Source organism: Ornithorhynchus anatinus, chromosome 11 (genome assembly GCF_004115215.2).
Source record: "Ornithorhynchus anatinus isolate Pmale09 chromosome 11, mOrnAna1.pri.v4, whole genome shotgun sequence".
Lineage (NCBI taxonomy): Eukaryota > Metazoa > Chordata > Mammalia > Monotremata > Ornithorhynchidae > Ornithorhynchus > Ornithorhynchus anatinus.
Genome location: NC_041738.1, coordinates 13,871,667 through 13,892,175, shown reverse-complemented (window position 1 = coordinate 13,892,175; position 20,509 = coordinate 13,871,667). Strand labels below are relative to the sequence as shown.

The following is a 20,509-nucleotide window of genomic DNA, read 5'->3' as shown; positions in this document are numbered from 1 at the left end:
ATTATTATTATCATCATCAGAGCAGGGGGTCTGGCAGTACGAAGGCCAAGGGTCCCACTCCGGGCTCCGCCACTTGTCTGCCGTGTGACCTCGAACGAGTCACCTCGCTGCTCTGTGCCTCCGTCACCTCATCTGCAAAATGGGGATCGAGACCGTGAGCTCCGCTTGGGACAGGACCGGGGTCCAGTCCCATCTGCCCGAATCCACCCGAAGGGTTCAGTACGGTGCCGGGCGCATCATAAACGCTTCACGAATCCCCCCCGGTTATGATTATTATCTGCTGCCCAGTGACTTCCCTCCTCCCACCCAGGCTTCCCAGAGAAGGGGTGGATGCGGGAGGCCGAGAGGGTGGGTGCGGTCTGCCAGGAAGCGGGGGGATGGACGGGGTGACCTCTTCAGGTCCCTCCCGGCTGATAAAACTGCCCCTTTTTCTCCCGGCCCCTCTTCTCCACGCCCTCCCCCCACCCCCGCCACCCAATCTCGCTGCTCCACCCGCCCCCCAACACCCACCCTCCCCTCTCCCCGCATGCCACCCTGCACCCAGCCTTCCTCCCACCCCGACCACCCCACCCACTTCCCCCCACACCTCCCTTCTCTCCCCTCCTCGTCCAGCTCCATCCCCCTCCCCCGACCCCCCCCCCCCACCCCATCTCGAAGCCTCAGTTTCCCCGACGATGGAGAAGCATCAGGACACGAACGTCACCGGCGAATCAGGGGCAGGCGGGCACCTTGGCATCGCCCTAGGAGGGGGAGTCCGTCTCCAGCCGAGGCCCAGCTCCGGGTGTGGGGGGGGGGGGTCTTCTCCTGGGGGGGGGGGGTCCCGTCGGGGGCAGAGGCTGAAGCCCGGGGTGGGTGGGATGGGGAGGGGCGGCCGGAGAGAAGAGGTTGGAGGGGAGAAGGGGATGGAGGGGGGGCGGTGGGAGAAGAGAGGTTGGCAGGGGTCGGGGGAGGCGGGGGCGGGGGCGGGGTTGGCCGTGCCAACCTCCTTATAAAGGACCGGTCCTGGGGCGGCGCCAAGCCACTTCCTCAGCCGGCGGGGGGTCCGGGCCTCCGCTCCCGCTGCTGGCCGCTGCTCGGGGACCATGGATCGCGGTGAGTGTCCCACCCACCCACCCCCAGGCGGGGGTCCCCCCGACGCCGCCGAGGCACAGGTGGATCGCGGGGCAGAGCCGGGCTGCCCTCCGAGGGGTCCCTCGCCCCCCGCCGCCCACCGTCACCACCCACCCGCCCCCGCCACTGCGCCATTCCCATCCAACTCAACTGGTCCCTTCCCCAGCCTCCGCCCAGGGCATCCCCGAAAGGGCATCTCCAGCTCCCGGGCTGGATATCCCGCTCTGCCCGCCTTGGGGTCGCCCCCCCCCCCCCCGATCCCTCATCCCCCTGCCCCCCGGCAGAGCCGCTTCTGGCCCCGCGAGCCTCGGTAGCCCCGGAGTGGGGCTTCAGAGCCACAAGAAGGGCTTGGAAAGAGAAGGGATGTTGTACACGTGCACCGCCCCCGGCCCAGCGGAGACCGCAAGGCCGGGACACCGGGGAGCCAGGGGCCGCAAGGCGCCGGGAGGGAGTCCCGTGATAAAAATTACGATGATGATGATGGTATTTGTTAAGCGCTTACTACGTGCCGAGAACCGTTCAGAGCGCTGGGCGGGGGGGGGGAGATACAGGGTTATCAGGTGGGGGAGTCGCAGTTTGAATCCCCATTTTCCAGATGAGGTAAGTGAGGCGCAGAGAAGTGACTCGCCCTAGGTCACACGACAGACGGGTGGCGGAGGCGGGAATAGAACCCACGTCCCCTGACTCCCAAGCCCGGGCTCTTGCCACTAAGCCTCGTTGCAGAGAGGAAGAGAGGGAGCCTGGAAGAGGTGAGGGAGGCGGGAAAGGAGAGGCAGCGTGGCCTAATGGATAGAACGCGGGCCTGGGGGCCGGAAGGACCTGGGTTCTAATCCTGGCTCCGCCACTTGTCTGCAGCGTGACCTTAAGCGAGTCACTTCACTTCCCTGTGCCTCAGTTCCCTCGTCTGTGAAAGGAGGAATGAGCCCCTGAGCCCCATGTGGGGCAGGGATTGGGTCCAACCTGATTAGCCTGTACCTACCCAGAGCTCGGTACAGTGCCTGGCACAGGGTGAGCCTTCAACAGATATCCTTTTAAAAAGAGAGAGTGGCAGGGAACCAGGAGGCGGGGAAGGAGAAAAGCAACCTGGAAGAGGTGAGGAAGACAGGGAGGCGGGAGAAAGGGAGACAAGATGCTGGGAGGGAAAGAGGGAGACGGGGGAGGGAGCTCTCCATACTTCCCTCGCCAGGTAGAGACTGCTGAAATTCTCTTCCCCAGAGCAAGTGAGCTGAGTACAGATATGTGATGAGCAGATAACTTCGGTCTAACCACTTTCGACTGTCTTTTAAGAATGAGTTTCTGTTGCACTTTGAATTTTACAAGATCCTCGAGTAGGCGAAGGAGGGGCAGCTTTCTAGTCGCTCACTCCAATCCGGTCTCACCAGGGCCTTTTCACTACTTGAATGAGAGTACGAGTATTACTGGGGGGCCTCGGGTGGCGGATGGAGGGGAGGAGGAGGTGCGCTGATAAGATCGAGAGGCAGTTAGTTAACGGTCAAAACTGCCCGTGGCCCATAGAGAGCCCCTTCCAAGAAGTGTTTCTCGGGTTCAGTCAGAGAGAGAGAGAGACTCGGGGTGGTTTGAGGAGGTGTGAAAGAGAGGCAGGGGAATGGCCACTCTGGCCGGGAGATCCCCGTTTTCTCCCCCTCTTCCCCAGGGAGCCCAGGCACTCACCTGACTGGTGACGAACCCCTCTCTAATGTTCCGTCAATCGATTGTATTTATTGAGTGCTCATCATGTTCAGAGCACTGTACTACGTGGTCGGGAGAGTACGGAACAACAGAGCTGGGGCACGCATTCCCTCTCCACGGCAAGCTGTTCCTCAACGTCTTTGTTTATCCCCATTTAGGGGTTCCGGCACACGGGGGCAGGCCTGGGGGAGCTGACTGTCCTCTAAGGTCTGGATAAAGGTTTGATGAGCTAGGAGATAACCCGTTTGGATAATCCATGGAACCCCCTTCTCTATGCCCTCCTCGCCCTACTCGCCACCATGTTCACAACTAGCCATTTGGGAGGCTGTAACCAGTTGAGTTGGCAGGAGGACCCTGTCTTCCCAGAGGCTTACAAAACACTATTATTATTATTATTATTACCATTAATATTGTTGCGAAGCGCTTACTGTGTGCTAAGTGCTGGGGTCGATACAAGATAATTAGGTTGGACACAGTCCCTGTCCCACATGGGACTCTCAATCTAAGTAGGAGGATGAACAGACGTTGAGTCCCAATTTTACAGGTGAGAAAACTAAGGCATACAAAAATTAAGTGACTTGCCCCAAGTCACACGACGGGCAAGTGGCAGAGCCAGAATCAGAACTCAGGTCCTCTGACTCCCGAGCCCGGGCTCTATCCAGGAGGTCACGCTGCGCTTCAATGTTAGCATTCTGGGTTCCCGGCCCTCCATCCGCGCTTCTTCTCCCGGACAAGTAGCTGTCTGCAAGGTTGGGTTATTTTCCTGGGTGATTTAGAAGACCAAAGAAACTGGGATAGTAAAAGACCCTCCTCCCTCAAGGGACCCTTTAGGTTAGTGTTGCCTCCAGGGGGTTGAAACCTTCCCCCACCCCCCATTTTTTTATATTTATTTTTTTTTTTTGGTGTTCGGTTGTCTAAGGCAGGGGACTGTATCCGGTGACCTGCCAAGATCCCTTCCCGATCTCGGATTCCAGGAGGTTTGTGAGCCTCCCCAGGTCCCCTACTTGTGCAGTGGGGGAAGGGAGATGAATGGGTGTGGGGGGTGGAAGTGGGGAGGCAGTGGGGGGGGGTGGAAGGTGGGAGAACTCAGCGGGGACATGGGGACAGAGCTTTGAGGGACTCATGAGGAGGGAATGGGAGGTAGGGTCAGACCACCCGAAATCAGTCAGGGGGAGAGGGAACGGACATGGGAGGGCTATTCGGGGCCAAGCCAGGCTAGTCAGATGCAGGATGAATTTAGGGGGAATTCTCCCCGGGTTATTTAACACTGCCGGAAACTCCAAGGCAGAAAACTCCCAACCTCAGCAGGGCCCAGGAACTCCCCGGCCAATTCCCAAGTTCCTGAGTCGGGGGACCAGGGGCCCGGGTGACAGACGGAATCCTCAGGCCGTTTCATGCATTGCAGCAATCGGACACACTTCCTCTGACCCCCAACAGAGAGGGATTTCCCCTGGACTCCTGCCCAGCTCCTGGGAGAAATCCCGGCCCAGCCCCTGCCCCCTAAACGAGCCCAGCCTTAGCCGTGGCCCCCAAGAATCATCTGCTCTGAGCCACGGGACCAAGGCAGTGGCTGGGGGTGGGGGGCGAGGGGGAAGGGAGGGCCTGCCTGGGGAATGAGAAACCAGGACTTGTGGTTGTGCTCATCATCCTAAATCTATCGATACCTCGGGGACTTTCACGACCCCTTCCTGGCAGAGCCAAATTCTCCCTCCTTCAGCAGGGACATTTCAAACCTCAGGGCGGGGGGAGGGAGAGTGACGAGGGTTGGGGAAGAAGATCTGACTCCAAACGCCAGGGAGAGATGAATCATGCTGGTGATGGGTGGCTTCAGTTCCCACAAACTTGGGCCGGTGCCTCAGCAACAACCTCATAGAGAAGGGGGCCGGCTGGAGCAGGGCCGGGGCTGGGCGGGGTCTGGGCCTGGGGCTGCGCTGGGACCGAGGCCGGGTGGCAGGGTAGGGCTGAGCTGGTCCCCCTCCCACTCCCCAAAATCCACCGTCTCTCACCCTTCCCGTGTGTCTCTCAAGAGGAAAACGTCTGCCCATTTTCAAAACCTACTCTCTTCACTCGCGCATCCAACCCCATCCCCACACGGCTTGTAACAACACTTGCACCCACTCTTATTTCCTCCCCGGCTTGCCATTTTCAACCGCCCACTCTCTGATGGCTCCTTCCCTTCTACCTTCAAAGCCACCCACGTCTCCCCTACCTGAAAAACAAAGCCTTCTGCGGACCCCCAATCCAATGCCCTGGGCAGGTATTGTCCCATCCTACCCCTTCCCTCCCCAACCAAACTCCTCAAACACGTTGAATTCACTCGCTGCCTCCACCTCCTCTCCTCCAGCTTCCTTCTTGACCCCCCACAATCCAATCCACGTTCCCTTGGCTCCTCTTGAGACTGGTCTGCTTTCTCCAATATCACTCCCACCTCCTACCTGCCAAATCTAACAGACCCTACTCCATCCTAATCTCCTCTGAAATCTCAAGTGCCTTCGAAACTGTGGACCAGCCGCTTCTCCTGAAAACATCGCCTTTGTTTTTAATAATGGTAACGGTAATTACGGTATTTGTTAAGCGCTTACTATGTGCCAGGTACCGTACTAAGCACCGGGATGGATACATGCATATCAGGTTGGGCACAGTCCCTGCCCCACTTAATAATAATGTTAATAATGTTGGTATTTGTTAAGCGCTTACTATGTGCCGAGCACTGTTCTAAGCGCTGGGGTAGACATAGGGGAATCAGGTTGTCCCACGTGGGGCTCACAGTCTTCATCCCCATTTTACAGATGAGGGAACTGAGGCACAGAGAAGTGAAGTGACTTGCCCACAGTCACACAGCCGACAAGTGGCAGAGCTGGGATTCGAACTCATGAGCCCTGACTCCAAAGCCCATGCTCTTTCCACTGAGCCACGCTGCTTCTCCAAGTGGGCTCCACTTGGGGCCCACGGTCTCAATCCCCATCTTACAGATGAGGTAACTGAGGACCGGAGAAGTGAAGTGACTTACCCGAGGTCACGCAACGGACACGAGACGGAATTAGAACCCATGACCTTCTGCCTCCCAGGGCAAATCTCTATCCGCCACACCATGCAGCTTCTTCTTTTTTCTGACCGAGATTTCTTCTGGATCTCCTTCTTACCACTCTGGTCGAGTCTTCTCAGTCTCCTTCACCAGCTCTTCCTCTGACTCCCACCCCTTAACTGTGGGTGTCCCGCAAGACTCAGTTCTGCACCCCTTTCTCATCTCAGTTTACATTCATTCCCTCGGGGAGCTCATCCGCTCCAGTAACTTCAACCTGTCCCCACTTACGTGGATGACTCCCCAGTTGGCCTCATTAGTGGAAAAAGCACGGGCCTGGGAGGCAGGGGACCTGGGTTCTCATCCTGCCTCTGCTTCTTGCCTGCTCTGTGACCTTAGGCAAGTCCCTTCACTTCTCCATGTCTCAGTCACTTCATCTGCACCTCTTTCCTTCTACTCAGACTGTGAGCCCCGGGTGGAACAGGGACTGTATCTGACCAAATTATCTTGTATCTGACCCAGCATTTAATACAGTGCTTGGTACACAGTAAGCACTTAACAAGTACCATTAGGCACATCTCCTCTAAGAGGTCTTCCCTGAGTCCTCATTTCCTCTTCTCCCACTCCCTCCTGCGTGGCCCTGACTTGCTCCCTTTATTCAACCCCTCGCCCAGCCCCACAGCACTTATGTACAGATCTGTACTTTTATTTATTTATATTAATGTCTGTCTTCCCTTCTAGACTCATCGTGGGCAGGGAATGTGTCGGTTACACTGTTACACTGTACTCTCCCAAGCGCTTAGTACAGTGGTCTGCACACAGTAAGCGCTCAGTAAATACGATCGACTGACCGACTGACTCCTCCCTGATCTCTCCAACACCTCTCCTCTCCAGTCCATACAGCTGTCTGTTAACTGGATCATTTTTCTAAAAGGGTCGGCCCAAATGTCCCCACTCCTCAGAAACCTCCAACGGTTGTCTAATCCCCTCCACTTCAAGCAGAATCAACCAGCGGTACTTAACTGAGCGCTTCCTCTGTGCGGGCCACTCTACTGCGAGCTTGGGAGAGAATAATACAGCAGAATTAGCAGAAATGTCCCCCCGCCCACGATGAGTTTACAGTCTAGAGAAACTGCTGACCTCTGGCTTTAAACGCCTCCATCAGCTCTCTCCCTACTACATATCCATTCTCTTCTCCTTCTACACCCCAGCTCGGACCCTTGGTTCTTCTCGTTCTCACTGTCCCTCGTTTTTTTCTCCCTCCGGCCTCTGACCTCCTACTCACACCCTTCCTCCTGCCTGGACCTCCCCCTTCAAATTCAGTAGCCCGCAGCCCTTCTGAAATCGCTTCTCCTCCGGGAAGGCTTCCCCGATTGATTTCTAATCTACCTCCCCCCCCCCCCCCCACCAATCCCTCAACTGCCGTTTCAGCACTTCCGCACCACCTAGGCACTTCATGACTCTCAACCCCCGCAGCACTTGCAAGCATCTCTTTACACTCTAGTGCTTCCTCCTGACTATAATTTGTCTGTCTCCTTTGCTGGATTCTAAGCTCTCAGAGGGCCGGGCTGGTGTCTGCTAGTTCTACTGAACTCTCCCAAGTGCTGAAAACAGTGTTCTGCATAGAGTAGGTGCTCAGTGAATACTATTAACTGACCGATAGGACTGTAGACCCCCCCAGGGCTGCATTCAGGGTGGGGTTTCTGGTTGCTCCGTTTGGAACCCCGGTGGGCTAGGCTGAGTGAGGTGGGGGGGGCCCGTGGGGAGCAGAGCTTCCGCCAATGTGACCCTGTGACCCCGGGACCGTGGGAACCTCAAGTCGCCCTCCTGGTGGGTGGGCCTGGGGGGTAAGGGAAACCGTGGGTCCAAGGATACCCACCCCACTGGGCCGGAACGGCAGGGTAGCCACTGGACAGGAGAGGGCAACGCGACTACGAGGCCAGATGCCGGAAGGAGGTCCAGAGGCTAACTCAAAAGTGGGGAGGCAGAGAGGGACGCCCCATCCTTTTGAAAAGCAGCATGGCTTTAGTGGATAAAGCACGGGCCTGGGAGTCAAAAGGACCTGGGATCTAATCCCAGCTTGCCACGTGTCTGCTGTGTGACCTTAGGCAAGTCACTTGACTTCTCTGGGCCTCAGCTGCCTCATCTGTGAAATGGAGATTAAGAGTCTGAGCCCCCAAGTGGACGGTGTCCAACCTGATTCACTTGTATCTACTCCAAGTGCTTAGAAAAGTGTTTGGCATACAGTAAGTGCTTAAGTACCATGATTTTTAACAGGAGTGATGATGGTGGTATTTATTAAGTGCTTACTGGGTGCCGAGCACTGTATTAGGCACTGGGGAAGAATTCGCAAGTGGGAATTAGACAGTCACTTCCTTCCGGGGCTCCCATTCTGTTTATCTCTGGGCTCAGCCCAGCAGCCCTAGCCTGGTGCCCAGGGTCCTCTCTGCCCGTCGTGCCATCCCTGCCCCTGGCCACGGAGAGGAATGTGGGCAGAGGATGAGGGGACAGGGAAGGGGGCCCCCAAAATAATGTGGAGCAGACTGATCTAGTGGAAGGAGCACAGGCCTGGAAGCCAGGGGACCTGGGTTCTAATCCCGATTCTGCCACTTGCCTGCTGTGTGACCTTGGGCAGGTCACTTCTTTGTCCCTCAGTCTCCTCATCGGTAAAACGGGGATTCAATACCTGCTCTCCCTTCTACTTAGGCTGTGAGCCCCGTGTGGGACAGGGATTGGATCCGACCTGATTATCTTGTGTCTACCCCGGTGCTTGGCACATAATAAGCGCTTAACAGATACCACTATTATAACGGCTACAGTTACTGCAAATATACCCTCTTGTCTCCCCCAGGAGCACCCATGAAGTCTGTGAAAGCTGTGTCCTTTCTCTGGATCATCTTCCAGGTAAGACTGACACCCTCCCCCCGACACAGCCCCACCCCTCATCTATCTGGGGTGGTGGGGTAGGAGAATCCAGCAGGCAGGAGGTCAAGAGGCCGAGCCCCGCTCCCCTCCGCTGCCTGTCACTCATCCGCTCTGGGCTCTTTTCCCACTGGACAGCCCAGTCCCGGAGGCGGGGATGGAATGAGGGGTGAAGTGGACAACCCCTCTGGTCTTCGGGGAGAAAGGCGTGGGAGAAAATCAAATCTCACCCATGATGTGTGTGCACACATACATGGGCACGTGAAGGCCAAGCATGTAAAAACGCAGGCGCTCATGTGGCAACACACAGGTAAGCAGCATTCAAGCAGCCATTTCATTGTGGCCCCGTGGCAAGGAAGGCAGGGAACGTGATGAACCCAAGGAATGCAAATAGCTCAGGTAATGTAGGAAACGCTGGGCCCCGGTCCCGTAATTCCTGGCGGCCCCTCCCACTGACCAAAGGCCACTGCTTGCCACGTGTTGAGGCCAAGGACCCTCACTGTCCCTCCTTGAACTTCCCCGGTCCCACTCACCACGAGATACCCCCTCCCCGACCCGGCTCCTGCTCCCCTTCTCTGGTACACAGAGCTCGGGTTAAAACAGGAAGCCGCAGTCAAGGTGTGATGAGGCCGGAAGAGGGGTCAGCTTTCCAGGAAAGCAGGGGGGGACGGGGGTGGGGGGGCACTGCCAGCCGGGGCGAGGGGAGGGGAGGATCTGGGCCCCCGCCCCCGCCCCAGCTCAGAAGCCAAGAGCAGCCACAGCCCCCAACATCCTGCCCAGATGAGCCCCATAGTGAAAGTGCAGATCGGGTTGTGGCCCCGCCCCACCCTTAGCCATCTTCACGACTCCCTGCAGAAGCGAGAGCCTAGTTCGGGCCCAGGGGGATTCTCTGGAGGAAGATGGCGCAGTGGATAGAACACGGGCCCGGAAGTCAGAAGGTCATGGGTTCTAATCCCAGCTCTGCCACTTGTCTGCTGGATGACCTTGGGCAAGTCACTTCATTTCTCTATACCTCATTTAACTCATCCGTAAAATGGGGATTGAGATTGTGAGCCCCACCTGGGACAGGGACTGTGTCCAACCCGATTAGCTAGTATCCACTCCGGTGCTTAGTACAGTGTCTGGCACATGTAGTAAGAGCTTGATAAATACCAAAATTAGTAGTTGTAGTAGTAGTAATAGTAGTATCCAGCAAAGGCACACTTCTCCTGGCCGGGACATCTCGGACATGCCCCTGCCTCTGAGCCGGGTTCCCCTCAGCCTTCCCCAGGTGGAGCGGGAGAGACGGGCAGAGGTGTCGAGGCAGAGGAAGAGGGGGTCGGCACAAGAGGATCAGAGGGCGAGGCGGTGACTTCACCCTCTGACCGGGATTTCTGGGTCCAGACTCTGCCCTCTGACGGTGTGGCAGTCACTTCCCCAGCACTGCATACCTCAGGTCAAAATGGGAAAAAGAAAGGTGACCGAGAAAGCCTTCAGTGGAAGCTCCCTGAAGGAGTTGGGGGAGCAGCCGAGGAGGGAATCCAGGACCCCTCCAGCCCCCCACGATCCATCCTCGCATGGAGGATTGGGGGGTGGAGGGACGGAAGAACGGGAAGCGGGAGAAGGTGTTGGTTGATAGAATTCTCTTCCTCATCCTCAGCCCTCCAGCCACACACACACCCCACCTCACCGTACCCCACCACAACCCAGAACTGGGAGCCAGCCAGTCAACCAATCAATGAACGGTATTTATTGAACACCTACAGTGTGCAGAACACTCTGCTGAAGCTCGAGAGTGTACAACAGAACCAAAAGAGAAGGTTCCTTCCCTCAAGGAGCTCACGGTCAAATGCGGGAGGCAAACAGACACTAAGTCTACCTCGTTTTCCCCAACCTCTCTCCTTTCCTGCGCTCTCATATTTCAGTTTCTTCACAGATCTATCCACCACTGGTATTGATTGAGCACTTACCCTGTGCAGAGCACTGGACTAAGCGTTTGGGAAAGGACAGTACCCAGAGTTGGGAGAAACGTTCCCTCCCCACAAGGAGCTTCCGGATGTCCCCCTGATGCCTCAAGCACAATAAGTTAAAAACTGAACTCCTCATCTTCCTTCCCAAATCTACTCCTCCTAACTTTGCCATCACAGTGGAGGCCGCCACCCTCGTCCCCGTCTCTGAAGTTTGCACGATTGCTATTACCTTGACTCCTCGTTCTTTCAACTCTAACGTTCATTCTGTCCCTAAACCCTGACAGCTTTTCCTCCACAGCATTTCCTAGATCTGCCCCTTCCCCGTAATAATAATAATAGTACTTGTTAAACACTTACAATATTCCAAGAGCTGTTCTAAGAGCTGGGGTAGATACAAGTTAATCAAGATGGATGCAGTCCCTTGTTCGACATCCTTGACGCACACTTTTATCCCCCTTTTACAGATGCGGTTAGAGGAACAGAGAAGTGAAGTGATTTGCCCAAGGTCACACAGCAGACGTATGGCCGAGTCGGGATTCAAAAGAAGCCCCAGCCTGACCCCCAGGTCCCGGCCTAGTGGAAAGAGCCCGGACCTAGGAGACAGAGGACCTGGATTCTAATCTCAGCTCTGCCCCTCCGTCTGCTGTGTGATCTTGGGCAAGTCACTACACTTCTCTGTGACTCAGTTCCCTCGTCTGCAAAATGGGGATTCAAAACCTGTCCTCCCTCCTACTAAGACTGTGAGCCCTACCTGTGTCGTACCTTACATCTTGTATCTACTCCATCGCTTAATACAGTTCTTGATGCATAGTAAGTGCTTAACAAATACCATAATTAGTATCGTCGTAAGGGTTAGGTCACCGGCTCCCTGTTCCGGGGGCTCCGACTTCTGTGTCAGCCTCTTCACTGTTCTCCCTGCTTCAGGTCTGTCCTCTTTCCAGACCATACTTTGCTCTGTTGAATCTTTCTAAAACAACTTTCTACACATGACTCCTCATTCCTCAAAAACCTTCAATGTTTTGGGGTATTTTTATGCCATTCGTTCAGCACTTACTATGTGCCAAGTTCTGTACTGAGAGCAGGGATAGATACAAGATAATCAGGTCAGACATAATCCCTGAGGCACAATCCCTCAGTCCCTGAGGTGACTGAGGCACAGAGGAAGAGAAATGACTCACCCAAGGTCACACAACAGGCAAGTGGCGGAGCCGAGATTAGAACTCCAGCTCCCCTGACGCCCGGACCCATGCTCTTTCCGAAGGCCACGCTGCTTTGACAGTGAAGTTACTCATTCTTTTCAGATACTGGCTTTCCCCTTCTAACTCACTACTCTCTTCTCCCACTACGCTCCAGCTCGCTCTCTTTTTTCCTCCCAAATAACCCTCCTGGTTGTCCCTCACTGTCAACTCTTCTGCTTACAGCACCTTGCTCATCCAATCAGTCAATCGATCACTCAATAGTGAAAAGTATTTGTAGAATACCTATAATAGGCAGAGCATCGATCCAAGTCCTTAGAAGAGAACCGTAGATATAATCGACCTGATTAGTGCACCTAATCAGTTAAAATCTAGTGGAGGAGGCAGACACTGAAAATAGATTCCAGATATGAAAAGGAAATAGGTACAGAAGTCAGTGCTAAAGTAGTTGTTTGGTTGTTGTAGTAGGGTAGGAGGGCTTGGAGAGAGGGTGGGTACTGTAGTAAGCGACGTGGCCTAGTGGGTAGAGCACAGGCCTGGGAATCAGAGGACTTGAGTTCTAATCCTGACTCTGCCACGTGTCTGCTGTGTGACTTGGCCAAGTCATTTAACTTCCCTGGGCCTCAGTCACCTCATCTGTAAAATGGGGATTAAGACTGTAAACCCCGGGTGGGACATGGGATGCAACCGATCTGATTAACTTGTATCTACCCCAGCACTTAACACAGTGCCTGACACACAGTAAGCACTTAGCAAATAGTTTTAAAAGTGCTTAGGTGGCCCAGAAGTGTTGAACAACAGAATGGGAAATGTAAAATGGAGATATTAGAAATTAATCAGGAGAGACTTCCTGGAAGAGTTGTGACTTTAGAGAAACAACACTGCCTCTTGGAAAGAGCATGGTCCTGGACCTAAGGGAACCTGCGTGTTAATCGCTGCTCTGCCCCTTGGGTGCTATATGACCTTAGACAAGTCACTTAACTGCTCTGTGCCTCAGTTTCTTCACCTGTAAAATGGGGATCCAATTCCTTTTCTCCCTCTCCCTTCGATTTTGAGCCCTCCGTGAGACAAGGACTGCATCCAACCTGATTAATTTCTATCTACCCCCGTGATTAGAACAGTGCTTGACACATAGTAAGCACTTCAGAAATATTATTATTATTGCTATAACTGTTACTATTACTTTGAAAATGGGGAAAGCTGCGAGTGAGCGAAATTGAAAGAGGAGCAAGTTGCAGACAGGGATGGAGAGGGTGTGAGCAAGAAGTTGGGAATGGAAGAGAGGAGAACGAGGCACAGTGAGTAGATTAACTTGAGAGGATTGAAGAGTGTAAACCGGGGTGTAGAGGGAAAGGAGAGTGGATAAATAGGAGGGAGAGAGTTGATGGAGTGACTTAAAGTCGATGGGCAGGAGTTTCTGCTTGATGTGAAGAGGTGTGGATAACCACATGAAGTTTGTGAGGCATTGAGAGATGGGGTGCAGAATGACATTCGGAAAATCATCTCGGCAGCAGAGTAAAGTTTGGACTGGAGAGGGGAGAGAGTGGAAGCAGGGAGATCAGCGAGAAGGTGGATGAGTCAAGCCACAATATGCCAGGCCGGCGTAGTGTGAAGAAGCATAAGATGGAGAAGAAGGAATGGAGCTTGGAAATAATGGTGGATGAAGAAACAGCAGGATCCAGTAACGGACTGAATAAGTGTTGAAAAAGAAGGAGGAGTTAAGAATTATGCAAAGGACATGGATTTGACAGTCGGGGAGGATCGTGGCCTTGTCAACTGGTTAGATAGAGGAGAGGATTTGGAAGGGAAAATGAGGCGTTTTGTTGGGGACATATTGAGCTTGAGGTGCTGGCAGGATATCTATCTAGACATGCCCTGGCAGCAGGAGGAAATGCAAGAAAGACTGAGGTCAAGGCTAGGCAGGTCAATTAGGGAGTCAGAGGGGTAGAGGGGATTATTGAAGCCGTTGGAGCGGATGAGCTCCCGGAGGGAGGTAGTGTCCAATGAGAGGAGAAAAGGACACAGATCAGAGCCTTGAGGGACGCCAATAGTTAAGGGGTGGGAGGCTGAGGACTGGGAGAAGGAGACTAAGAGGATTGGCCAGGGAATGGTAAGAGGAGAACCAGGAGAGAAGAGTTTCCAGGTCCACATGGTCAAAAGCATCCAAGAAGTGGAGAAGAATTAGGATAAAGTAGTGGCCGTCACACTTGGAGGTCATCGTTGACCTTGGAGATAAAGCCCTGGGCGGAATGAAGGGGGTAGAAAGTGGATTGCAGACGGTCAAGAAGGAGGTAAACAAGGGTAAACAACCCACTTGTGGAGTTTAGACAGTAAAGGGAGAAGGGGGAGAGGATAGTAGTGGCATGGTGCACGCAGTGGCTTCTAGAGCAGGTTTCTTAGGTGAGGGGAGTCATGGTTTGGTTTGAAGACAGAGAGGAAGGAGCCACCAGAGAGAAGAAGAGTGGGAGCTAGGGTTTTGGGAAGCTGAGATAGGGATGGAGGCAGAAGCAGGAACGGAGGGGGTTGACTTTGAAACCCGGCCAGAGTTTGCCTGTTGGGAGACGGCTGGGAAAGATGAGACTCAACTCTCTCAATCAACACCCTGTACACTGTAAGCTCGTTATGGGCAGGGAACCTGTACGCTAATTCTGATGTAGCATACTCTCCCAAGAGCTTAGTACAGGGTGGTGCACATAATAGGCGCCGATTGATTGACGGACTGGATGTGGGGGTGGGCAGAAGTTGGGGAGGGAGAGGCTTCAGGGAGCTCACACATGCTGGTTTCTGTTTTGTCAGTCAAGTAATCAGGGGAAAAGGTGAGGGAGGGAGGGACACTGGGAGGCTCATGGATGGGAGTTGAAGGTCTGGAATAATTAGTTACGATGAGTACCGTATTGGTTAGGCGCTTACTGTGTCGAGCATCGTTCTAAGCACATGGCAGATAGAAGGCAATTTGGTCGAGTGCAGTGTCTGCCCCACATGAGACTCACAGTCTAAGCGGGAGGGACAACAGATGAGGAAACTGAGGCACAGACAAGTGAAGTGACAGGTGAAGTGACGGAGCTGGGCTTAGAACCCAGCGGGCAAGGGGCGGAGTCAGACTAGGAACCCAGGTCCTCTGAATTCCAGGCCTGTGCTCTTTTCTCTGGGCCACGCTGCGTATTTACCACGTCAAGATGCTGTTATATTAAGGAAGGATGAATCGGAAGTGGTCAAAGTTGGCCTGGTGTCTGGAATCCTGCCAGCAGCGCTTGACGGCCCGAGGGTAGGAGAGGAAGAAGCAGGAGAGTGGATGGAGGGACAGGGAAGGGAGGGCGTTGGGTTGAGAACAGCAGAACGGGCAGTGTTGAAGGTGTGCATTTGTGACTCCAGAGAGGGGAGGTTGAGTAGGGCGTTCAGGTAGGTTACAGTGACCTTGGATAATTAGAGGGGACGAGATCTAGAGATTGGGCTAGAGATTGTGTGGGGAGAGAAGAGTTTCGCAGAAAAAAAAAGAGAGAAGGCAGGGAATGAGGTTATAGTCAGAGTATGACTGCAGAATGGGTGAGAATAGAAATAGAAGAATGACTAGGGGTGATGAATCATAGTGTGTCTCAGTTGGGGGATGGATAAGATAACATTCACCCAGGAGCTGGGCAGAATCGAGGGGTAAGGAAAAAGTGATGGCTGTCGGGGGTGGGGAGCGTCACCAGCAAGGTCCACATGGATGTGAAGCAGCATGGCCTAGTGGATAGAGCACGGGCCTTGGAGTCAGGTCCTGGGTTCTGATCCCAGCTCAACCGCTTGTCTGGTGTATGACCTTGGGCAAGTTGCTTAACTTCCCTAGGCCTCAGTTACCTCATCTGTAAATTGAGGATTGAGACTGTGAGCCCCACGTGGGACAGGGACTGTGTCCAACCCCATTTGCTTGTAACCACCCCGGTGCCCGGCACACAGTGAGCGCTTAACAAATTCCGTAGTTCTTAATTATTATCGTTAATTAGATCGGCGTCCCCGATGAACAGCACGGGGGAGAAGGAGAGAAAGGTTTGCACGTCACTCGGAAAAGTGAAGGTGGAGCCAAGGAGCCAGTAGATGAGAGCAGGCTCACTGACTAGGTAGTAGAAGCAGATAGATGACTTGGGCTTCAAAGGATGAGGTGAGGGTGGAATTGGAAAAGAGCGGCATAAACAGGCCAACTTATCCTGCTTTCCCCAAGAGTGGGGGGACGGGGAGAAGATGAGGGGCCCCCCTGGGAGACAGCAGCCAGGAGACAATGTGGCCTGGAGTCAGCCAGATCTCAGTTACTGGAAGGAGGAGGAGGAGATGCAACTGAGTTAGAACGAGGTGAAGAATAAAGGGGTTTGCCCACACTAGAGTGGGATTTCCCCAGGCTACAGCTTCATGAGGAAATGGGTTGGGGGATTTGGGGGGGGGTGATGTCAGGGGTCGGGGAGGGTGGGTTGGGTGGGATTGTGCTTGGGAGGGGTGCTCTGCTGGGGTTTGGGGTGTGGGGCAAGAGGACAGGCTCGTGGTGGACATTTGGAAGGGGTGGGAGTCATGGTGAAGTCCCAGGTCTTTGAGAAGCAGCGTGGCTTAGTGGAAAGAGCACGGGCTTGGGAGTCAGAGGTGGTGAGTTCTAATCCCAGCTCCGCCACTTGTCAGCTGTGTGACTTAGGGCAAGTCACTTAACTTCTCTGCGCCTCCATTACCTCATCTGTAAAATGGGGTTGAAGACTGTGAGTTCCACGAGGGACAAACTGATAACCTTGTCTCTCCCCCAGCGTTTAGAAAAGTGCTCAGCACACAGTACCATCATTATTCTGAGTATGATTATTCAAGGACTGACACCTCCAGGATCTATTCTCATCCCCCAGATGGAACTCCCTCTCACGTTAAATCCACCGGGCTACAGCTCTCCCTATCTTCCAACTCTCCTGAAATTCCACCTCGAGGGACTTTCCCTGGTTCATTTTCCTCTCCTCAGCTCATATCCTCCCATCTACCACCTCAATACTTTGTACTCCCAGCCCCTCTTAGCACAGTTGTACGGGCCAACGTCCAAACTGTACAACTTAATCACGTATTCGTTCACCTCCCCAACTTTTCATCCTTCTTTTTTCTCCTTCCTGTAAATCATCCCGTGTCTGCCTTCCCCATTCCTGATGACAGGGAGAGTGTCCCTTACTCTACTGCCCTGCCCGAAGGGCTTGGTTCAGTATTCTAAATTAACCCGGGAGGTGCTCAATAAATACCGGTACAGTTGATTGACTGATGGATGATGATGGACTGATTTACATGTAGCGGGAGTAGGAGGAAGAGCAGAAATAGCCAGGGCCCACCTCAGCTTGGTCACTGCCTCACCTTGAGATCCTTGGCCAGATCTAACGATAATAATAATTATGGTACTTGCTAAGTACTTACTTTGTGTGAAGCACTGTTCTAAGCACTAGGATAGATACAAGTTAATCAGTTTGGACGCAGTTCCTGCCACACATGCAGCTCACACTCTTAGTCCCCATTTTACAGATGAGGTAACTGAGGCACAGAGAAGTGAAGTGACTTGCCTGAAGTCAAACAGCAGAGATTGGTGGAGCGGGGATTAGAATCCAGATCCTCCTGACTTCCAGGCCTACGTTCTGCACACACCCAGTCCCCAGGGGCCCTGGGCCAGGAGCTCCAGAGGGGCAAGGTGGGTGGCTCCACTGGGGGTCTGGGTGCCAGCTGGCTGGACCGGACATTCAAGGGTCCCAGGCGGGAGGGGAGATGCGGGACCGGTCCAACCCATTCCCACGTTCCGGTTAGAGGTCACCCAGCCCGGGACCCCGCCTCCGGGACGGGGCCGGAACCGTCCAAGCTGGGTGGGCCCTCCCCCACGCCCCCTTCTCTGTTTCCTCCCCGCCTCAGGTGTGCCTGTGTGACGACGGGGTCACCGGGGTCACCGGGGTCACCGACGACTACAGCAACGAAGACAACAGCACGGTGGACTACTCCCAGTTCGAGGTCCTGTGCACCAAAGGAGACGTCCGCAGTTTCAAGGCCGTGTTCCTGCCGGCCGTGTACTCGGCCATCTGCGTCGTGGGGCTGCTGGGGAACGGGCTGGTGGTGCTGACCTACCTGTACTTCAGGCGGCTCAAGACCATGACGGACGTGTACCTGCTGAACCTGGCCCTGGCCGACGTGTTCTTCCTCCTGACCCTGCCCTTCTGGGCGGTGAGCGCGGCCCGGGCCTGGATCTTCGGGGCCTTCCTGTGCAAGGCCGTCTACTGCATCTACCGCATGAGCTTCTTCAGCGGCATGCTCCTGCTGCTGTGCATCAGCATCGACCGCTACTTCGCCATCGTGCAGGCCGTGCAGGCCCACCGGCACCGGCACCGCGTGGTCCGCGCCAGCAAGCTCTCCTGTGCCCTGGTCTGGGCCCTGGCCTTCGCGCTGTCCACCCCGGAGCTGGTCTACAGCCACACCCGGGAGAGCGACGGGGCCGTCCGCTGTTTCCTCGTCACCGACAACGTCCAGCGGTTCAACACGGGCGTCCAGGTGTCCCAGATGGTGGTGGGCTTCCTCGTGCCCTTCCTGGTCATGTTCTCCTGCTACCTGGTCATCATCCGCACCCTTTTGCAGGCGCGCAACTTCGAGCGCAACCGGGCCATCAAGGTCATCATCGCCGTGGTGGTGGTCTTCGTGGTCTTCCAGTTGCCGTACAACGGGGTGGTCCTGGCCCGGACCATCTCGGCCTTCAACACCACGGCCAGCCAGTGCGAGAAGAGCAAGCGTCTGGACGTCGCCACCGACGTCACCTACAGCTTGGCCTGCCTGCGCTGCTGCCTCAACCCCTTCCTCTACGCCTTCATCGGCGTCAAGTTCCGCAGCGACCTGGTCCGGCTCCTCAAGGACTTCGGCTGCCTCAGCCAGGACAGACTCCTGCAGTGGTCCACCTGCCGGCTGGGCCAGCGATCCTCGGTGGGAGTAGAGACCGAGACCACCACCACGTTCTCCCCCTAGGGCCAGGCCGGGGTTCCCCGTGGGCGTGGACATTGAGACCGCCATCACGTTCTCCCCGAGGAGCCGGGCTGGGGTTCTCCGTGACCCTGGAGATCTCCGCAGGTGTGAACGCCGAGACCGCCGCCGCCATGTTCTCCCCCTGGGGCCAGGTCGGGGTTCTACCTAAGCGTGGGAACCGAGACCACCACATTCTCCCACTTTGGGAGCCGGGCCAGGATTTTCCTGGGTGTGTGGATACCGGGACTCCCGCCGCGTTCTCCTCAAGGGTCCGGGACAGGGTTTTCCGTGGGCACGGACCCCGGCACCGCATTCTCCCCCTGGAGCCAGGGCGAGAGTGGACGTAGATTCCGAGACTACCCCCTTAGTGAACCAGAGCCACAGAACTTGGGGCAGGGATGGGGACTTTCTTCCTGATTAACTACGGGAGGAGAGAACCCCACAGAGAAACCAGTTGGAGAAAACGGCCCTCCTCGGAAACCTGGATGAGAGAGGACTTTCCAGAGAAACCAGGTGAGAGAGAGGATTCCCACCGTGTGACCTAGAGAGAAGGACTCCACAGAGGAGATCCAGGGGAGAAAGAAGGATATTGCAGAGTGAGTGGGGGGGAGAGAAAGAGCCTACAGTGGCAACCCGGGGAGAGGAGGGCCACCAGGAAGGGTCGGGGGAGAGAGAAGGACCCTGGTATCGGGGTATCGGAAGGTATCAGGGAGAGGTGGGTGACTGCTCTTCCTGCTGACAAGTATTGGGGCAGAAGACCTGGAAGAGTAGGTTGGAACCACGGATTCAGACTCAAGCTTCCTCCTCCCCGTCCAGCCGACCCGCCCGTGATTCCCGGTGCCTTCCCGCGGTCCCTTGTCCCAGCCCCGAGGAGTGGGCGGTGCGCTGGCCAGCTGCCTGTTGGGACCGCCGATTTGGGGCTGCCAGACCCCTTGCCCTGGAAATGTAGATTTTCTGATGATGATCTGTTTTCTGCTGCTGCGTCCACACTGCAATAAAATCAACAACACTTCATAATACCGAGGAGATGGTTACGTCTCTGGCTCCCCTAGCCAGGGTGGAGAAGGGAGTCGGGGTGGGGGGGGATTCCTTGGACCCTGTGAGAGATGGAGGGGTTCAGAGGACCTTTTCCACACATTTTCTGAAGAGAAAGCAGGCCCCTTCCTCCTCCGACCACAGGCAGCTCACCTACCAGTCAAGAATAGAGAGAAAGGGGACACCTGGAGGGGGTCAGAAGCACGAGTGAGTCAGTGAGGGGCCTGGTCTGGAGAGTCAGAGCGAAACCACAAAGATTCAGCCTGGGGTGTGTATGTGTGTCTGAGAGAGAGAGAGAGAGAAGGAGCCTGTATGCAGTTGGGGGCCAACCCAGGATCACTGGAGGTGAAGAGGTGTAGCTTCAGGACACACAGCACAAAACACTTCTGTCTCATCATGGGGTGGGGGGTGTTGGAGATATGATATGATACGGGCCGACGGATACAGAGGGTTTGGCCAGATCCGTGGCCAAGAACCATGGAATCGTGGATCTCTTGGGCAAAGTTGGGGGTGGAGAAGGGAGAGTTAGGGGTGTCGGATGGTCCGTGCTGGGCCACCGGAGGAGAGGGAGGGAAGGAGAGGGGAACATTAGGGTTGTCGGATGGTCC

General features: G+C 55.2%; 1 protein-coding gene across 3 annotated transcripts; it reads left to right on the top strand.

The window, feature by feature from the left end:
• Positions 1-1,000: 1,000 nt before the first annotated feature.
• CCR7 (C-C motif chemokine receptor 7) lies at positions 1,001-19,885 on the top strand. 3 transcript variants are annotated; one of them, XM_039913620.1, is made up of 4 exons: positions 2,238-3,006; positions 3,719-3,776; positions 8,673-8,725; positions 17,775-19,885. In XM_039913620.1, the coding sequence occupies exons 3-4, from the start codon at positions 8,681-8,683 to the stop codon at positions 18,867-18,869; spliced, it is 1,140 nt and encodes a 379-aa protein (XP_039769554.1). In that variant the 5' UTR covers positions 2,238-3,006; positions 3,719-3,776; positions 8,673-8,680; the 3' UTR covers positions 18,870-19,885. The 3 variants fall into 3 exon arrangements, with proteins under 3 accessions (XP_028930344.1, XP_039769554.1, XP_028930345.1); XM_029074511.2 differs by lacking the exons at positions 2,238-3,006; positions 3,719-3,776 and adding an exon at positions 1,001-1,092; XM_029074512.1 differs by lacking the exon at positions 2,238-3,006 and having other exon boundaries at positions 3,410-3,776.
• Positions 19,886-20,509: the final 624 nt, after the last annotated feature.

Bases quoted from the DNA above. Each gene is read 5' to 3' on its own strand.
- CCR7 (XM_029074511.2), top strand. The intron at 8,726-17,774 runs GTAAGACTGACA...TCCCCGCCTCAG, and splicing joins TTCTCTGGATCATCTTCCAG to GTGTGCCTGTGTGACGACGG.